Source organism: Lolium perenne, chromosome 6 (assembly GCF_019359855.2).
Source record: "Lolium perenne isolate Kyuss_39 chromosome 6, Kyuss_2.0, whole genome shotgun sequence".
NCBI classification, from domain to species: domain Eukaryota; kingdom Viridiplantae; phylum Streptophyta; class Magnoliopsida; order Poales; family Poaceae; genus Lolium; species Lolium perenne.
The window spans coordinates 39571607-39591594 of record NC_067249.2 but is presented as its reverse complement, the minus strand read 5'-3'; the positions used below and the strand labels follow the sequence as shown (position 1 = coordinate 39591594).

At 44.0% G+C, this 19988-nt stretch overlaps 1 protein-coding gene across 1 annotated transcript; it reads left to right on the top strand.

Moving 5' to 3' along the window:
* The first annotated feature begins 9155 nt into the window (after positions 1–9155).
* Positions 9156–19687, top strand: LOC127308290 (uncharacterized). Its single transcript, XM_051339067.2, has 4 exons — positions 9156–11992; positions 12277–12593; positions 15561–18585; positions 18841–19687. Exons 1-4 carry the CDS (start codon positions 9187–9189, stop codon positions 19197–19199), a joined length of 6507 nt encoding a protein of 2168 aa, XP_051195027.2. The 5' UTR covers positions 9156–9186; the 3' UTR covers positions 19200–19687.
* Positions 19688–19988: the final 301 nt, after the last annotated feature.

Here is a 19988-nt window from a genome sequence, read left to right as displayed (position 1 = left end):
CTTGTAAAGTTAACACCATTATTATCTTTGAAGGTACCTAAGGTGGGTATTGTCTCCCTCAAGGTTGATCTTGGTTACAAAAATAAGTGGTTGATAACCACACATGGGTTTAGTTATAGGACTTAGCATTAGGTGGCTCTTTTGTTTTATAATTGAAGCATAGGCTTGATTAATTAACAAGTAGGGTTCTAATCATATTCTCCTAATTGCACATGGTTTGAATCTCAAATATGGCCTATGTTTTAATCTTCCCTATGTATGATAATATAATTACTGGCTTAACATTTCATGTGCTCCTCTAGTTACTAAGGATCTGAGAATGGGTTCTATCTTATTCCACTGGACTTCTATTTGAATCCTTAATTCATCATTGAAGTAACTAAAATGTCTATGGTTCTTTTTATAGTTAACTTTGGTTATATGAATGAATGGTTTCTCACCATATTAAGTATGGAGTTTTACTCTAAGGTTTTCTTATGTTTCTTAGGTGAAGAATATGTGGAATGTAGAGGTGGTATAATTCTACTTATGATCACCAAGTGGTTCACAAGTTAAGGTTGGGATATAAGTCTAGGTTTGTTTACTAGTTACCTCCCTATGATTTCATGTGGGGAATAATATCTACTAATCATATAAGTGTTAGCATTTGAATTAATCTCCTCTTTCTCCAAAGCATGGTCATGGATTAGGCATGATCCACTTGTTCTTAATATCTCTACCTCAAGTTCTTAGGGTTTATGATCATCACTCAATTTATAATGATCAAGGTTTGGATTCCTAGGGATCTCTCATTAAATGGGTTCTCTCTTCCATGATCAAGTATTGTCTTGATCAATCAAGGTATAGCACTTCTAATTTACCTTCTTGTATGGAACTACTATGGTTGTTTCAATAATTTATATCCCATGAGAATACCTGAGATATTCTGTTAGGGTTTTACTTAAGTAATGTTGATATGATCTTTTGTGTATATGGATAGTTCTCTCCCTCAAATTCAAGTGTTGCCTCAACTACTTATGTGTAACTCCATAGCTTGATCCCTCTCATATAAGAATAGTTATTCTAGGGTTTATGGTGTACTCCTAATATTTATTTAAGTAGCTAAGTTAAAGATTCAATTGTCTAACTTAGTTGGATTAGTTTGCTCCTTACTTTATCAGTTCATGGATATCATCTTATTCCATGGGATATTAGGTTATCTCACCACTCCAAGGGAAATGGTTTACAACCTAATACTTTAGTTCAATGAGTGTCCTTGAGTCTTAAATAGGTAAAGCTTGGATTAGTATGAATGTTCACTCTCATTTGGGAAGGACTTGAATATTATCTCAAGGTTATGGTCTTAGGATGATGTTTTGATTACATGGATGTATATCCAAGGTTCAGTTCAAGGTTTATCATTGATCCTCTAATAAGTAACATAGAACTCTCACTTCTCTAGGTTTGATGTATATTAATATATAGTAGAGAGGAACATATATTTCTAGAGTTGATCTCCTTGTTATGTTTCCAAGAATGGAATAAATACCATGAGGTTCATGGTAGGATCATGGATTAGTTTGAGACATGGAGAAGATAAGTCAAGAATGGGTTCTCCATTTTATTGTTGCTTGGTTTGTAATTGAACAGATGTTCTGATGTTATGGCAAGGATTACCATATTATGATCTGTTATAAGATCAAGCAATGGATCATTGATTAAAGTGTTGTTGTGTTGATTATTAGTTCCATTTGATCTAACCCCTTAGATCAAATCATCTCTTCCCAAAACAAGGTTTTATCAAAGTCACATTGAGGTTTATAGCGCTTGACTTGATGAGCTACTTCAATTCCACCAAGGTCAAGTGAAACTTCAGTTACTGTGACTGTTTTACTTTAAAGCGCGAAAATTCCCCAGATTTTCTATACATGAATGCAATGCACACATCTGTTTCCTCTATTTTTGTAACCCCATTACCTGGGATATTACAGAACTCAAGTACTTCCTCGGGTTCGAAATCAAGCAAATGCGACAAGGCACCTTCATCAATCAAGCAAAATATCTTCAAGACATGCTCAAGCGCTTCGACATGAAGGACGCCAAGGGCATTGGAACCCCGATGCATCTCAATTGTCAACTCTCTCTCTCGACGAGACCGGCAAGGCGGTGGACCCCAAGCTCTACCGTTCGATGATAGGTTCGCTTATTTACCTTTGTGCTTCTCGTACGGACATAATGTTAAGCGTCGGAATGTGTGCACGGTTTCAAGCAAGTCCGAAGGAAAGCCATATCATGGCGGTAAAGAGGATCTTTCGATATTTAGTTGATACCCCACATTTCGGACTATGGTACCCAAGGGACACGGATTTCTCTTTGGTTGGATTCACGGACTCCGATTGGGCAGGAGATAAGGTTGATAGGAAGTCTACATCCGGAGCTTGTCACTTTCTTGGAAGATCTTTGGTGTGTTGGTCCTCGAAGAAGCAAAGTTGTGTCTCCGTCTCTACCGCGGAAGCCGAGTATGTTGCGGCGGCAAGTAGTTGTGCACAAATCTTATGGATGAGGCAAACCTTGCGGGACTATGGACTCGAGTATAGCAAGGTTCCTCTATTATACGACAATGAGAGCACCATCAAGATCGCCTACAACCCGGTTCTTCATGGGAAGACAAAGCACATTGAAATAAGGAACCACTTCATTCGAGATCACATTGCTCGCGGAGATATTGTTCTTGGCACCAAGGAGCAATTGGCGGACATCTTCACGAAGCCCTTGGATGAGAAGCGTTTCATTGAGTTGAGGCATGAGCTAAATATCATTGATCCATCGAAATTTGCTTGACCGTCGTGCACACATACCACGTTTTAGCTATATGTCTAGATGAAAAGCACGCATGAACATAGGGGGAGTGCGGTTTAAACTTATTGAGCTATCCCTCCCCCCATAATGCACAAAGAAATACAAAACATATGCTATTTGTCAAATAAGTGACTAATGAGCTTCATGTTGAGTTGTAGCCGTGAGTCCTAGTTACACCTACGCGACCTCACACTACTATACTCTTACACGGTGGCTTCGGCCACCAACCTCCTATTTGAGGATTTTTCTTGTTTCTTTGTGACTTTTCTTTTGTCCTTCTTCTTTTGTTATCTTTTCTTTTTCTCCATATCTTTGGGGAGTCTCATCCAAGCTTTGTTTTCCTTGTTGGTTTTTGCAAGCTTGGTTGGGTCTTTCCTTGCCATCCTTTAGTTTTCTTATCCTCCTTTTTGGTGTTCCGATGCCAAAGGGGGAGAAGTTGCCTATTTGGATGGATTTTTGCATGGGGACTTTCGTTGTTGTAGCCTTTTGGTCCTCGTTGTTTATCTCTTCTTGTGGCTACATCAACCCTATGGAGGCACCGTATTGTGAGTTTGGGTATTCTCAAGGCAAAGGTATGATAACTTCACCCAAAACTCCTTGCATGATCTTGTGTTGCCTCCATATTGTGCATATGCTATTTGAACATGTCAAGTATTCTTGTTGCATATGTGCTTCTTGTTGCATATGTGTTTGGGTTTGTAAAATCTAGGGGGAGTCATGTCTCTAGGATGTGTGCATTTGTATTCAAATACATATTCAAAATATGCACATGTCTAGGGGGAGCTCCGTCAAGCTTTTGCAAATCTAAATATGACCATTGCAAATTCTTGGGTTGTCATCAAACACCAAAAAGGGGAAGATTGAAAGAGCAAAGTCTAAACCCCGGGTTTTGTGTGTTTGATGATGATAACCCACAAGTATAGGGGATCGCAACAGTCTTCGAGGGAAGCAAAACCCAAATTTATTGATTCGACACAAGGGGAGGTAAAGAATACTTATAAGCCTTAACAACTGAGTTGTCAATTCAGCTGCACCTGGAAAAGCACTAGTAACAGGGGTGATGTGAGAGCAGCAGTAATATGAGAGCAATAGTAACAGTAACACAGCAGCGGTAGGAGTAACACAGAGGCAATGGCACCAGAAAATAGTTGATACTACTTCCAATGACATATAATAACGATTTTATGATGATGAAAGATGGACCGGGGTTCCCAGCTATCTACACTAGTGGTAACTCTCCAATAACAAGTGACAAGTGTTGGGTGAACAAATTACAGTTGGGCAATTGATAGGATTGAAATAGCATTAAGACAGAACATCAAGATTATTAATCATGTAGGCATGTTTTCCATATATAGTCACACGTGCTCGCAATGAGAAACTTGCATAACATCTTTTGTCCTACCAGCCGGTGGCAGCCGGGCCTCAAGGGAATCCACTGGTAATTAAGCTACTCCTTTTAATAGAGCACCGGAGCAAAGCATTAACACTTGGTGAAAACATGTGATCCTCATACCTAAGCCTTCCCCTCCAGTTATCCCAGTTGATGTCACTCTGGGGCCTCGGGTTCCGGACATAGACATGTGCAAACAACTTGTAGATACAATCTAAGCAATACATATATAGAGCTTAAATCTAAGATCATGCCACTCGTGCACTAGTGACAAGCATTAAACACAACAAGATTGCAGCAACAATAACTTCACAAACTTTATAGATAGACTAATCATAATGTAACAATCCATCGGATCCCAACAAACACAATACCGATTACATCAGATGGATCTCAATCATGTAAGGCAGCTCATGAGATCATTGTATTGAAGTACATGGGAGAGAGAGTACCAACTAGCTACTGCTAGAACCCGTAGTCCATGGGGGAACTACTCACGGAGCATGATGGAGGCGGTTGCGTTGATGGAGATGGCTTTCGAGGGCACTTTCCCGTCCCGGCGGCGTGCCGGAACAGAGATTCTGTCCCCCGAAACGGAGTTTCGCGATGACGGCGGTGCCCCTGGAGTCTTTCTGGAGTTTCGTCGATTGTTGTAGGGTTTTTACGTCGCGAGGGATTATATAGGCGAAGAGGCGGCGCAAGGGGGTGCCTGGGAGGCCCACACCACACCTGGGCGCGCCCCTCTCCTAGGCCGCGCCGCCTTATGGTCTGGAGGCTCTGGGCCTCCTCTCCGTCTCCCCTTCGGTGTTCTAGTCCGTCTCGGTAAAATAGAAGGTTTGGCTTTTGTTTCGTCCAATTCCGAGAATATTTCCTGAACAACTTTTCTAGAACCAAAAACAGCAGAAAATAGGAACTGGCGCTTCGGCATCTTGTTAATAGGTTAGTCCCGGAAAATGCATAAAATCATTATAAAGTGTGAGCAAAACATGTAGGTATTGTCATAAAACTAGCATGGAACATCAGAAATTATAGATACATTGGAGACGTATCAGATGACAACACTTGAACAATATCACCGTGTGCTATGAGTATCCTTGTTAGATTTGCAAGTGCATGGTGACCTCGCTGGACACGTCAAGATCGGAGGACTGAAGCGTAGTTTATAGGTTTTCTGGTTCTGTGTGTGTATCGCGAGGTGACATGGTTGGAGAGGAAAAGAGGAGAAAGAAGTTTTTGTCAGACCGGTACTACCGGTACCAGTAGCGGTAGTACCGCTACCTCTACTGGTACCGCCCCACGGTACCGCTCTGGTGTTCTGCGCTGGAATTGACCCACAGAACAAGTTACGGTACCTTTACGGTACCTCGAGCGGTAGTACCGCTTGAGAGCGGTAGTACCGCCCAAGGTACCGCTTAAGTACCGTAACGGAAGTTACGGCCGTACCGCACTGGTACCGCTGCGGTACCACTTGGGATCCAGTAAGCTCTGGAGACCATTGCGGTACCTCAAGTGGTACCGCGAGCGGTAGTACCGCTATGTGTCCACGTGGATAAGTTCTGTGGGATTTCGAATCCAGAGCGGTAGTACCGCTTCCCAAAGCGGTAGTACCGCTTAGGCAAAAACTGGAGATAACGGTTGGATTCGGGAGGGCCTATTTAAAGGGCCCTTCTTCCCCAACACGATTTTATCTCTTCTCTCTCTCTCCTCCATTGTTGCTGAGCTTAAACCTTGAGGATCTCGCCAACCATCCAACCAATCTTGCCCAAATTTTGAGGAGTGGTGGAGGAGGCCCCGATCTATAGTTCTACCAAGAGAGATTTCAAAAATTCGTGCTACTCCTTAGTGGATCTTGGAGTTAGGGTCCCTATGGTGGGATCTTGGAGGAAGTGCACCTATGGAGGCTAGCTTGGTGTTGTGATAGCCCCATAGGTTGTTGGGAGCCTCCTAGTGTTGTGGAGCTCGCCCCAACCTTGTGAAGGAACCACCGCCTCGACCGGTGCCATAGTGGAGAAGGGGGAGCCCCTTTGTGGAGCTCTCTCGAGGAGGAAGGTGAGGCCTTCCTTCGTGGTGTGGCCGCCTAGCCTCTTGTGTGAGGCTAGCACCTCCTCAACGCAGCCGTACTCTCTTTTGTGAGGGGAACTGTGGGAAACAAACCTCGCCTCGTCTCCGCGCCATCCGGTTGTCCCGCTCCTTACTCTTACCATCATGCTTGTTCCTTTACTTGTTGCACTTGTCTAGGATCATACTAGGAACATCTCCACCACTAAAGCAATCACCTTTACCTTCCGCTTTGCTAAAAACTGAAAAATACATAAAAATTGTGTAGCGCCCATTCACCCCCCTCTTGTTCGCTATGATCCATTCACCTAGGAACCCGCGCGCTCGCGCGACTCGGCCAGCATACTTGCCTAGGAGCCCGCGTCGGCCACTCGTCCGGAATGGCTCGCGCAGGTCGCTCGGGTGGGAGCGGCTCGTACTACCACGTGTCGTCACCTCGCTAGTTCAGTTCCCTTTAGAGAGGTTGATCTTTTTATAGTGGTACCCTTACCTTATCGACAGAATCATTATCACGGGTTATTTATATATATCTTTTTGTTGTAAATCATGCTTGTCGCTTGGTGTGACCCTTTTATGCGGCTCGGTTTTAACCTAAAGTACCGATGTGGTACTAAACAAGTGAACATCGGCACAACATATTTGTATGTCGATGGTGATACGGAGGGAACACACGCTGCATTCCAGTCAGAGCGGTGCTGCGACTCACGAGCGTGCAGGTGGCAAACCAAACCTTTTGGATTCTGGCTCCCGCCGCGACGTCTTTGAAACAACCATCCGCTATTCTGCTAGCTGATCTCTAGGCGTGTTTGGTAGCTGGGTGTCCTTTGACTCGCATCAGTCCAGCATTTTTCGAGCCGTTTGGTTCTCTGGGCTTAGTCGCGTTCTTGCGTATCACGCGCCTTGAAACACCCCTGGGATAGGCCCTGCAGGAACGCCCAGTTTGACAGTTTCTCCAGGGCCAGATCCTGGCGAGACGAAAATCGACATCGTCGTTCGTGCGGGAGCTCCACCTCGGTATGGCGGGAGAAGCCAAAATACCAGCGGCGTTGCACGGCAAAGGTAGGGGTAACCTCCCTCTTCGGTTACCTTCTCCATTAGCCCCCTCCCAAATTTTGCCTTCCCTCAATTTTCACACCGGCGACGGTGGAGACCCGAATCTGGCAGCGCGCATCCCCCTTCGCTCTCCGGCGTCGGACTAGGGAACTCTTTTGCAGCCGCGGTGGAGCCTGTGCACATCTGCAGCGGCTTTCGGCCGTGTCCGTCGTCCACCATGACGGAGGTAAGGGGAAACTCCTCTGCTCTACTGTAGTGTTAGATTCATGTTGGTAGAATTAGTTGGGTTCGATAAGACCATTCGTAATGCATATATCTTGTTTGCGTAGACCGACCAGCTCCAGCTTGTGCATCACGCCGCAGCACTCATCGTTTGCATACAAGCCTGGATCCTGATGGTGCACAAGAGAGCAGTTAGGCATGCTGCTTTTCCTCGTGTGAGTTACGGTCCTATGTTGCAATGAGATCAGGAGAGGATTGCCAACATAAACCACATCTACAACTGCAACGACGTAGAGGCTATCCAGATGTTACGGATGAGAAGAGCCTCTTTCTATGCACTTGTGAAAACGTTCAGGGCTAGAGGACTGCTGACTGATAGCATCCACACCTCTGTCGAAGAACAAGTCGCGATGTTTCTTCATGTCGTGGGTCATAACCAGAGGTTCAGAGTCATCCATAGCACATTCAGGCGATCCACGGAGACTATCTCTCGGTACTTCCAGCAGGTGTTGTACGTAATTGGGGAGCTCAGAGGTGAAATGATCAAGCCAGCATCAACGAACACAACACCCAAGATCAAGAACAGCTACATGTGGTTCCCTTATTTCAGGGTGAGTACAAAATCAGATTCCTTCTACCTATCAGTTGTGTGGTACTGTCAGAAACATGATTGTGTGCTAAATTTTTTACAGGATTGCATTGGGGCTATTAATGGTACTCATGTGACTGTAAAGGTACCGAGATCAATGTCTGTAGCTTTCCGCGGGAGGAAGCACTACACCAGCTAGAACGTGCTAGCAGTTGTGGATTTCGATATGAGGTTCACCTACATGCTTGCTGGGTGGGAGGGTTCAGCTCATGATGCGAGCATCCTGACAGACAGCTTGTCAAGGCCTGATGGGTTACAATTCCTTGAGGGTAAGTTCTAACTTGGAGATGCTGGATATGCATGCCGACCTGGAATTCTACCTCCCTTCAGGAAAATAAAGTACTACCTCAACGAGTTCTCTGCGAAACACCGACCTCTAAATGCGAGAGAGTTGTTCAATCTAAGACACTCAAGCCTAAGAGTCACCATTGAAAGGGCCTTTGCTGCATTGAAGAACAGGTTTAAGGTCCTTGACCAGAAACCGTTTCACACGTTTGACACTCAAGTAAAGCTGGTCCTTGCTTGCTACATTCTTCACAACTGGATCCTAGGTTGGGGCGAGGATGAGTTCTTCGAAGAGGTTGCCACTTTTGATGAAGTAGAGACCGACCATGGCGTGGACGAAGGCGACAATGATGCCTGAAAGGTGAAGAAGCAAGAGTGAGTAGACACAATGTAGGAAGCCAGAGGCAACACCACCATCTAAGAAGAAGTGAAGAAATGAAGAAGAAGAAGATCCCCCTATGATCCCCTGTTTCTCGAACCCCTATTCGATTCCCGTATGTTGAACTACCCCGTTATGATAAACGGTCATTCGTAGTAGCTAGGGAGCATCGTGTTATGAACTACCATTCATACTATCTAGGATTGATTTCGTGAACTGCTAGCTTCATAAGTTTGCAATTGTCATGAGCTGTGATTTCTGTGTGATGGAAGGCCAGAAACAGGTTTGAGCAGTTTTCGTCAGCAAGTCATGCGGCAGCAACCGCATTCGTTGTGCAAGAGAAGGCGCAGCAATGGTATTCCTGTACCTTTCCTCGGCCCTGCTCTTGTGGCGGTGGTGCTCCTCTGCTTGGCCGCTCCCATCAGTTCCTGCACAGAACAGGACAAGATCTCCCTCCTCCAGTTCCTAGCTGGCACCTCGTCGGACGGTGGCCTCAAGGCGTTGTGGCAGAACGGCACCGACTGCTGCACATGGGAAGGGATCATCTGTGACACAGACAGGACAGTCACCGATGTCTTGTTGGCTTCGAAGGGCCTTGAAGGGAGCATCTCACCATCCCTTGGCGAGCTCAGAGGCTTGCTGCGCCTCAACCTATCCCAGAACTCATTGTCCGGTGGCCTACCGCTGGAGTTGGTATCGTCCAGCAGCATCATCGTCATAGACGTCAGCTTTAACCTCCTCAACGGAAACATGCTAGAGCTACCATCTTCAACTGCTGGTCACCCTCTACAGGTATTGAACATCTCAAGCAACTTGTTTACAGGACAGTTTCCATCCACAACATGGAGGGCGATGGAGAATCTGATCGCACTCAATGCCAGCAATAACAGCTTTACAGGGAGGATACCAACTCATTTCTGCGAAAGCTCGCCGTCATTAGAGGTGCTTGAACTAGATTACAACAGATTCAGTGGTAGCATTCCCCTTGAAGTTGGTACTTGTTCCAGGCTCAGAGTGCTAAATGCTGGTCAGAACAATCTCAATGGGACACTCCCAGAAGAACTCTTCAATGCTACCTCGTTACAGCACCTGTCACTTCCTAACAATGCCTTGCATGGAGTGCTTGATGGTGCACACATAATGAACCTCAGAAACCTCATAACCTTTGATCTTGGAGGGAACAATTTCAGCGGCAAAATTCCAGATTCTATTGGTCAGCTCAAGAGATTGGAGAAGCTCCATTTGAACAACAACATGATGTCTGGGGAGCTGCCATCAGCCCTGAGCAGCTGCTCAAATCTCATAACAATTGACCTCAAGAGCAACTACTTCAACGGAGAACTTAGCAAGGTCAACTTCTCCACACTGTCCAATCTAAGAACTTTAGATCTTCACGACAACAACTTCACTGGCGCAATTCCAGAAAGCATCTACTCTTGCAGCAGTTTGGTCGTGCTGCGACTATCAGTCAACCGTTTCCATGGAGAGCTCTCATCAAGAATAGAGAATCTGAAGTATCTCTCCTTCTTGTCAATAGGTAACAACAATATTACAAACATCGCAAATGCACTTCATGTTCTCAAGCAGTGCCAGAACCTTAAGACCTTACTTATTGGGCACAACTTCAGGGGAGAGTCCATGCCAGAAGATGATACAGTAGAAGGTTTGGAGAATCTTCAGGTTTTGGACATTGGAGATTGCCAATTGTTTGGGGAGATGCCTATCTGGATATCCAAACTAGAAAAATTAGAGATGTTAATCTTATCTAACAATCAACTCACTGGTTCAGTACCAGCCTGGATCAAAACCCTTAGCAATCTCTTCTATCTAGACATATCTTCCAACAGCATCACAGGAGAAATTCCAATAGCACTAATGGATATGCCAATGCTTAAGTCAGAGAAGACTGAAGCCCATCTAGACCCGAGGGCCTCCGAGCTACCTGCTCAAGCAACTCCATCACTTCAATATCGCATACAAACTGCTTTCCCTAGAGCACTGGATCTAAGCAACAATAAATTAACTGGTGAGATCCCCCTGGAGATTGGTCAGTTGAAAGTCATCGCTTCACTCAATCTGAGCTTCAATGATTTAACAGGGCAGATCCCAGAACCTATATGTAATCTCACAGACCTGCAGGTCCTAGACTTGTCAAGAAACAATCTCACATGTACAATTCCAGCTGCATTGAACAAGCTGAACTTCCTTTCAGCATTCAACATCTCTAACAATGACCTGGGAGGTCCTATTCCATCTGGAGGCCAGTTCAACACATTTCAACGTTCTAGCTTCAATGGGAATACAAAGCTATGTGGCCCTATTCTCAGGCGCAGTTGTGGTTTAGCAGAAGGGTTGCCCTCCTGTAGTAGTGAAACTCAGGGCAGAGGGAAAAGGAAAAGATACAAAACAATTCTACTAGCTACAGTTCCTGCTCTGATATCTCTTGTTCTTGTTGCATTGATATTGATGTTCCGACAGGAGAAGAAGAAATCCAAGTCAATTAACACTGCTAGAGTAACACAAGCAAATGCCTTCTCTGTTTGGAGCTTCAATGGGGCAAACGTGTTCAAGCAAATCGTTGAAGCAACCAACGATTTTAGCGAGATACATTGCATAGGAACCGGGGGATATGGATCTGTCTACAAAGCTACACTTGCAACATGTGAAATATTTGCAGTGAAGAAGATACACATGATAGAAGATGAGTGTTGCATCAACGAGTCCATGTTCAATCGTGAGATCGACGCATTGGTGCAGATTCGGCATCGAAACATCGTAAAATTATTTGGATATTGTTCCTCTATCAAAGGCAGGTTTCTTATCTATGAATACATGGAGAGGGGAAACTTGGCAGAGACACTGAAGACCAATGAAAGGGCAATCGAATTGAACTGGAAAAGGCGGATAAATATTGCATTGGATGTGCTTCACGCTTTGGCATACATGCATCATGATTGTTTTTCACCAATTGTCCACCGAGATATAACGAGCAACAATATTTTGCTTGATGGCGAGTTTAGAGCTTTCATCTCTGATTTCGGCACTGCTAAAATCCTCAACGTTAACAGCCCAAATCTCACAAGGCTTGTTGGAACGAAAGGCTATATTGCCCCAGGTAAAAATAAAATTGAACCTTATCTATATTGTTATTTTATTTTCTAGACTTGGCTATGTTAGTATACATAACTTTCGTACATGTAAACTGTGATGTATCCGTGGAACATGCATGTGTAAGGATCATCAGATGAACACTGAACTGTTAATTGCAACATCAACAAAATAATTGATATTAATTGCAGAGTTAGCGCATACAGAGAATTTTGAACAGTTTAGTTTTTTTTTAGAGAACTGAACTGTTTAGTTGCAACAAATATATTAATTATCGTGTGTTATTTGCAGAGTTAGCGTATACGGAGAATGTGACGGAGAAATGTGATGTATACAGTTTCGGAGTACTTGTTCTTGAGCTATTTATGGGATCTCATCCAGGCAATTTACTCTCCTCCATCTATTTGACAACCAACAAGAATGATGTGTGTCTGAAGGATTTGCTGGACTCCAGGCTAGAGCTCGAGGATACTGAAACCGCTAGAGAAATATACATCGTGCTCAGTGTTGCAGTTCAGTGCTTGGAGCCTAATCCATCACGCAGGCCAACGGCACGACGTGCCAGTGATGAGCTATCTGCTGGGATTAAAACACGTGATGATCATCATGTTTATTATTTGCACGCCGTCCTAACCATTCCTTCCCAGTAGTGCCTACAGCCATAGGGATGCTGAACTGGTATTCTTATAAATGTGGTTTCTTCTCAAGCGACAACAGTACTTTCATGCAAATTTGAATTTTAGTGTTATGTAATAAGAAGAGTACATTTCTGATGTTATGTAGCCAGTAATAAACTTATAGTGTAAATGAATGCATAGTACTAGTAAACTTGCTTTGTACATCTAACTAAAAGGTCGTTATAGTATTAAGGGGGGGAATTTTCCTCTCTCTTCTCCCATTTCCACTCAGCTGGTTTTCTCATTTCAACGTGACCCTCTCTACGTCCTTGCTGCAACTGGCGGGCGTGACCAGGACGAAGAAATTTTCCTTGTCCTGAATTATCAGTTTGAGCGTCAAATCAGTTCCTTCTTAACTTCCTCTTGCTATCTTCCGCTGGGATCAAAAGATCCATGCATCATGTTTAGGGAATCAAACCAGTATGTCCACATATCTATACTTCTATGGTGATGGTTAGGCAATTTTTGGAACTCACAAAACGGATCAACGATTTCTATAGTGATGTTGCTGTATTGCCATCCCATTCCTGAATTTATATCCGAGACATCCTCCTTACAATCAAATGGCTTCAATCACATAAGAAAGCCCAAACATGACATCCTTTGGAACATTCTTTAGGGCCTGTCTAATGGATATGCCAATGCTTAAGCCAGAGAAGGCTGAAGCCCATCTAAACCCGAGGGTCAAGCAACTCCATCACTTCAATATCTCTTATGAACTGCTTTCCCTAGAACACTGGATCCAAGCACAATAAATTAACTCATTTTTTACCTATCTATTACGACGATTTTGTTGGATTTGAATCCTGATCAGATTTATCACTCTGAGCTAGAAACCGTGTTTAACTTCTTCCAGGACGATGGAATCCGTGTAGCTTTAATTTCAACATTGCTTTTGCTTGCTAAATAATAGCACTCGACTAATGCTGAATCTTTAGGCGTAAGAGTAGCTAAACAAGATAAACTGTAAGCTGTAAGCACAACTAGTACTCCTAATCGCGCGCACTAATTGGAAAGATCTCTCAAGGAGTTTCAGGGTTTTGAGCACCAATGACGCTGATTACGAGCCCTAATTTCTCCCGACAAGTGTTCAACACGATTTGTGTGCCTCGGAATCGCACCGCGCGTGGCTTGACCTTGCTGCCCTATCCTCCGGCACCCGTCCGCCGAGCACGCGTGTCAAAATCCGAGCTGCCACGAATGGAAGCCTCGTCCTCGCGGGGAACTGCCGGGGCAGAGCTCAGGTCATGGCCGCCGGACGAGGGCGGCACCGCCGCGCCGAACAGTCTCGTCTAAGGAAATTACTTTTTCGTTCTTCAATCTGCGGAAATTACTTTTTACTCCTAGGCTCGTAAGGCTGGTGCCAATGCATCACCACACTATAGCCTCGCCACGTCAGCTCTCACCCTCACTCTCACCCCACTCTCACCCCACGGTACACGAAGCGGAGCAGCGGCAGCGGCGCGCCACCGACGGCTTCCGTGCGGCGTCCCCGTCAAGATCTAGAAGAAGGGCCTTGTTGTAATTTTCAGTTTCTTCTGGGTTTATCTGTAAGATCGCTGGTTTAATATTATCTCCTCCATTCCACAAAAAAAAAAATTTCCTTGGGAAGGAGAGTTGGTGCCTCTATAAAAGGAGGGGCAGCTGCCGAGTAGAAGGGATCTTGACCTGGATCTTCGGCATCTTCTTCCAATCCCTCTTTGGATACCATTTCCCTTTCCCCGCTTCATCTTCAACCTAGAGCACGTCATATTGAGATATAGGGAAGATCTCACCAAGCCACCACCTTGTAACACCATACCCCCTCTCGGAGATATCAATACCACTCCAAGGCAGGACGTAGAGGTTTTACCTCGCCACGAGGACCCTGAACCTAGGTATCTCTATGTCTCTCTGTCATGCTGCTACCGCATCTGTCCGACGTCACCATGGCTTTGTTGAGTTTGGAGCGTTGCTAGCCCCATGTGGTCTGATAAATTCAAGGGTCTCGCCAAGGTATCCGTGTTCTTTTGCGATACCAAGACCCCGACATGATTATCTTGGACGCCTTATCAAGTGTGCGATCATAGTGGGCATTCTTCAACAGCTACATTCGAGGCGCACGATCCATGCTTTTTTTTTTTTTTGAGATCACATCCCTGCATTTTGTTTGACAGCAACAACGCCGCCGCCGGCATTGCCACAGGCAATGAAACTTTTAGTTTTGGATTTTTTTTTTAAACTAATAAAAGGCTCTAGTATTTGGCGTGTTTGATCCGTTTCACTGAAGTCCACGCTGCATTTGATTCTCTTTTTGGTAGTGGTGTTTTTAAACCGCGTTGCGTGCAATCTGGCCGTGTTAAATAGTCTAGTCTGGAGTTCAGTCACATCGCTCCGTCGGCACGGCAGTGTGATTTTCAGTAGGAACCAGACAGTAGTCTGACATGATTTTCTCTGGGTTCCTATTGATGTTGACAAACTGGAGCTAGTATTAATTCAATGAGAACTTTTCTTTTGAGGGAAATTCAATGAGAACTTCATCCTGATGATGGGCGTGATTTCCAGAATCTATTTTGGGTGGACACGGTTCGTTCTTCGATACATCAGCTACGAGAACCGTGTCTTTTACGGCTTGAAATAATTTGCTGATGGCTTCAGTACACGAAATGTTGGAGATCTCTGTGTTCTGACGATCGATCGAATGGAGTCGAGGTACAGGAGTCGGCGTCCGAGACGACTGGCTGCTAGTCGTCAAGTAGTACGTGGAGTCTTTGCCTCCCAGGCCGTGGTGCGAGGTACACAAACGAAAGTGCCAGATCGTGCACATATATATACTGGTCACTTTTGTCCAAAAAAATAAACACTGGTCACTCCGTGAGGCTTTCCCAGGCATACACCAAGAACAAAACCCTACTATAGCTAGCTACTCCTGCAATGCGACTAGCAATGAAGACCTCCCATACACTGAAGCTGAAGCTCATCTCATTTACTCTGCTACTGGCCTGGATTCCCCAAGCCATGCCAGTGCCATCCCTGGAAGAACAAGCCGGAGCTCTCCTCGCCTGGAAAGCCACTCTAGAGAGTCATGCAGACCAGCTGCAATCTTGGGAAAACAATATATGGCCGTGCAGCTGGCATGGCATCAGGTGCAGCAAACATGAAGCAAGCCACCAAGATGTGATCGTCGAGATCTCGCTCCGGGGGCTGCGGCTGAGAGGAGATCTCGGCACCCTCAACTTCACGGCGTTGATGACCCTGACGAGTATCCAACTCGCCAACAATCAGATAAGGGGCTCTTTTCCACCCGCTTTAGCATCATCCATGCCAAACCTGCGGCACCTGATGCTGCAAGAGAATGAGCTTTCTGGTGAGATACCAAATCAAATAGGACAACTAAAGAGTCTCGTGGGGCTAGTCTTGTCAGCAAACCAGTTGTCTGGTCCCATCCCCAATGAACTAGGCTACCTAAATAAGCTAGTCAGATTAGATCTATCCAGCAACAACCTCACAGGCCTCACTCCAATAAATTTAGGGAATGCTAGTAAGCTGGTCACGTTAGATTTTTCCAGCAACAACCTCACAGGCCCCATTCCAAGAAATTTTGGGAATTTAACTAAACTCAGCATCTTGTACCTTGATGATAATCAGTTCTCCGGATATCTTCCTCGAGAACTAGGTTACCTGGTGAATTTGCAAGAGTTGGCTCTCAGCGAAAACAAACTCATGGGCTCCATCCCTGAAACTTTTGGAAGTTTGATTCGCCTCACTGGCTTGAACATGTGGAATAACCATCTTTCGGGACCCATTCCTGAAGAACTAGGTTACCTCATGAATCTAGAAACATTGGATCTTAGCGGCAACAAACTCATGGGTCCCATCCCCGATATCATTGGAAATTGGACTAAGCTCATTAGAGTGAACCTTGATTATAATCAATTCTATGGGAGTATTCCTAGGAAAATAAGCAATTTGGTGAATTTAGAAGATTTGGAACTTAGCCATAACAAGCTAACGGGTTCCATTCCGAATATCATTGGAAATATGACTAAGCTCGCTAGCTTGTACTTTAATAGTAATCAATTATCTGGATATCTTCCCCGAGAAATAGGTTACCTGGTGAATTTACAAGAGTTGGTTCTTGGTGGCAACAAACTCATGGGTTCCATCCCCAATATTTTTGGAAATTTGAGTATGCTCACTAGCTTGTACCTTGGTACTAATCAATTTTCTGGACATCTTCCTCCAGAAATTGGTAACTTAATGGATCTTGAGGAACTGCAATTTGACAACAACAATCTTTTTGGTCCCTTGCCACCTGAGTTGTGTGCCGGAGGCCGGCTCAAGATACTAAATGCATTTGATAACAACCTGAATGGACCTCTGCCATCAAGTTTGGTACACTGCAGAAGCCTAGTCAGAGTTCGTCTTGAAAGGAACCAAATCGAAGGAGATATCTCTGCTTTCGGAGTTCAGCCAAATCTGGTATATATAGATATGAGCTCGAATAATTTGTTTGGTCAATTATCAAACCACTGGAGAGAATGTCGTAATCTTACCAAGCTAGACATCTCGAACAACAACATCATGGGTAAAATACCAGCAAGTTTGGGACAGCTGTCACAGTTAAAGGTACTTGATCTTTCATCAAACAAACTTAAAGGGGAACTTCCTAGTGAACTGGGCAATCTAGAAAATTTGTTCCAATTGAGCCTCGCAGACAATTTGCTCCATGGAAGCATACCACAAGAAATTGGAGCACTGTCCAATCTAGAGTTGTTGGACTTGTCATCAAATAACCTAAGCAGTTCGATACAAGGATCATTTGACAATTGTGTAAAGCTTCGCTCATTGAATTTAAGTCACAATTACTTCAAAGGAAACATTCCTGCCAAGCTATCGATGTTGGTCAGCTTACATGAGTTGTTGGATTTAAGTGATAATTCATTTGTTGGGGCGATACCAAGCCAACTTAGTGGTCTCATCATGCTACGTAACTTGAATCTTTCACACAATGAGTTAAATGGCCCCATCCCATCAACATTTCAAAACATGGAAAGCTTGGCATCCATTGATGTATCTTACAATGGGTTGGAAGGACCAGTCCCAAAGAGTAAGCTCTTCCAAGGAGCTCCAATCCAGTGGTTCATTAATAATAAGATGTTATGTGGTGTAGTGAAAGGATTACCCCCTTGTAGTAGTGCAACTCAGGGCAGAGGGAAAAGGAAAGGATACACAACAATTCTATTAGCCACAATTCCTGCTCTGATATCTCTTATTCTTGTTGCATTGATATTGATGTTTCAATATGGGAGAAAAAAATCCAAGTCAATTAACATTGATAGAGTAACACAAGCAAATGTCTTCTCTGTTTGGAGTTTCGATGGGGCAAATGTGTTCAAGCAAATCGTTGAAGCAACAAACGATTTTAGCGAGACATATTACATAGGTACCGGGGGATATGGATCTGTCTACAAAGCTACACTTGCAACATATGAAATATTTGCAGTGAAGAAGATACACATGATAGAAGATGAGTGTTGCCTCAACGAGTTGGTATTCAATCGTGAGATTGATGCGTTGGTGCAGATTCGGCATCGAAACATCGTAAAACTATTTGGGTATTGTTGCTCTAGCAAAGGAAGGTTTCTTATCTATGAATACATGGAGAGGGGAAACTTGGCGGAAATACTGAGGGCCAATGAAAGGGCAATCGAATTGAACTGGAAAAAGCGGATAAATATTGTGTTGGATGTGGTTCATGCTTTGACATACATGCATCATGATTGTTCGTCACCAATAGTACACCGAGATATAACAAGCAAAAATATTTTGCTTGATGACGAGTTTAGAGCTTGTATCTCTGATTTTGGCACTGCTAAAATTCTCAATGCTAATAGCCTGAATCTGACAAGGCTTGCTGGAACAAAAGGCTACCTTGCCCCAGGTAAAAATAAAATTGTACCTTATCTGTATTGTCATTTAATTTTCTAATCTTAACTATGTCAGTATATATATATATATTTTTGTACATGTAAACTTTGATGTATTCGTGGAATATGCTAATATCATCAGATGAACTATGAACTGTTAACTGGAACATCATTAAAATAATTGGTATCAATTGCAGAGCTAGCGTATACAGGGAAATTTGAACTGTTTAGTTTCAACAAATATACTAATTATCTGGTGTTAATTGCAGAGTTAGCATATACGGAGAACGTGACAGAGAAATGTGATGTATACAGTTTCGGAGTGCTTGTTCTTGAGCTATTTATGGGATATCATCCAGGCGATTTACTCTCATCCATCTACTTGACAACCAACAAGAATGATGTGTGTCTGAAGGATTTGCTGGATTCCAGGCTCGAGCTCCAGGATGCTGAAACCGCCAGAGAAATATACATCGTGCTCAGTGTTGCAGTTCAGTGCTTGAAGCCTAACCCATCAGGTAGGCCAACGGCACGACATGTCAGTGATGAGCTATCTGCTGGGATTAAAACATGTGAAGATCATCATGTTGATTATTTGCATGCTGTCCTAACCATTCCTGCCCAGTAGTGCCTGCAGCTATATGGACTATGAATAGGTATTCTTGTTATGTAGTTTCTTGTCAAGCGACTTCACTACTTCCATGAAAATTTATTATGTAGTAAGAAAAGTAAAGTTCTGATGTTATTATGGAGCCAGCAATAAACTTATAGTACCCATGAATGTACTATACTAAACTAGCTTTGCACCTGTAGATGTAACTAAAGGTCATTGTATTGTCAAGGGAAAAATGTTCCTCTCGCTTCTCTCATTTCCACTGAGCTGGTTTTTTTATCCTCTCATTTCCCCGTTATTATCTCTATGCCTCGTCCTGGATGCCACCAGTGAGCATGGCTAGGGCGATGAAATTTTCCTTGTGTGTAATCATCAGTTTCAGCACCAAATCAGTTCCTTCTTAAATTCCTGTTGTTGTCTTCCGTTGGGATCAAACGATCCATGCATCATGGCTAGGGAATCAAACCAGTATGCCTATATATCTATACTTCTATAGTGATGGTTAGGCAATCGCTGAACTCAGGAAACGGAGCAACGATTTCTATACAGATGTTGCTGCATTGCCATCCCATTCCTGAGTTTATATCCAAGACGGCCTCCTTACAATCAGATGGATTCAATCACATAAGAAAGCCCGAACACAACACCATTTGAAACATTCTTCAGGGCCTGTCTGATGGATATGCCAATTCTTAAGTCAGAGAAGACTGAAGCCCATCTAAACCCGAGGGTCAAGCAACTCTACAACTTCAATATCGCATACGAACTGCTTTCCCTACAACACTGGACTAAACAACAATAAAT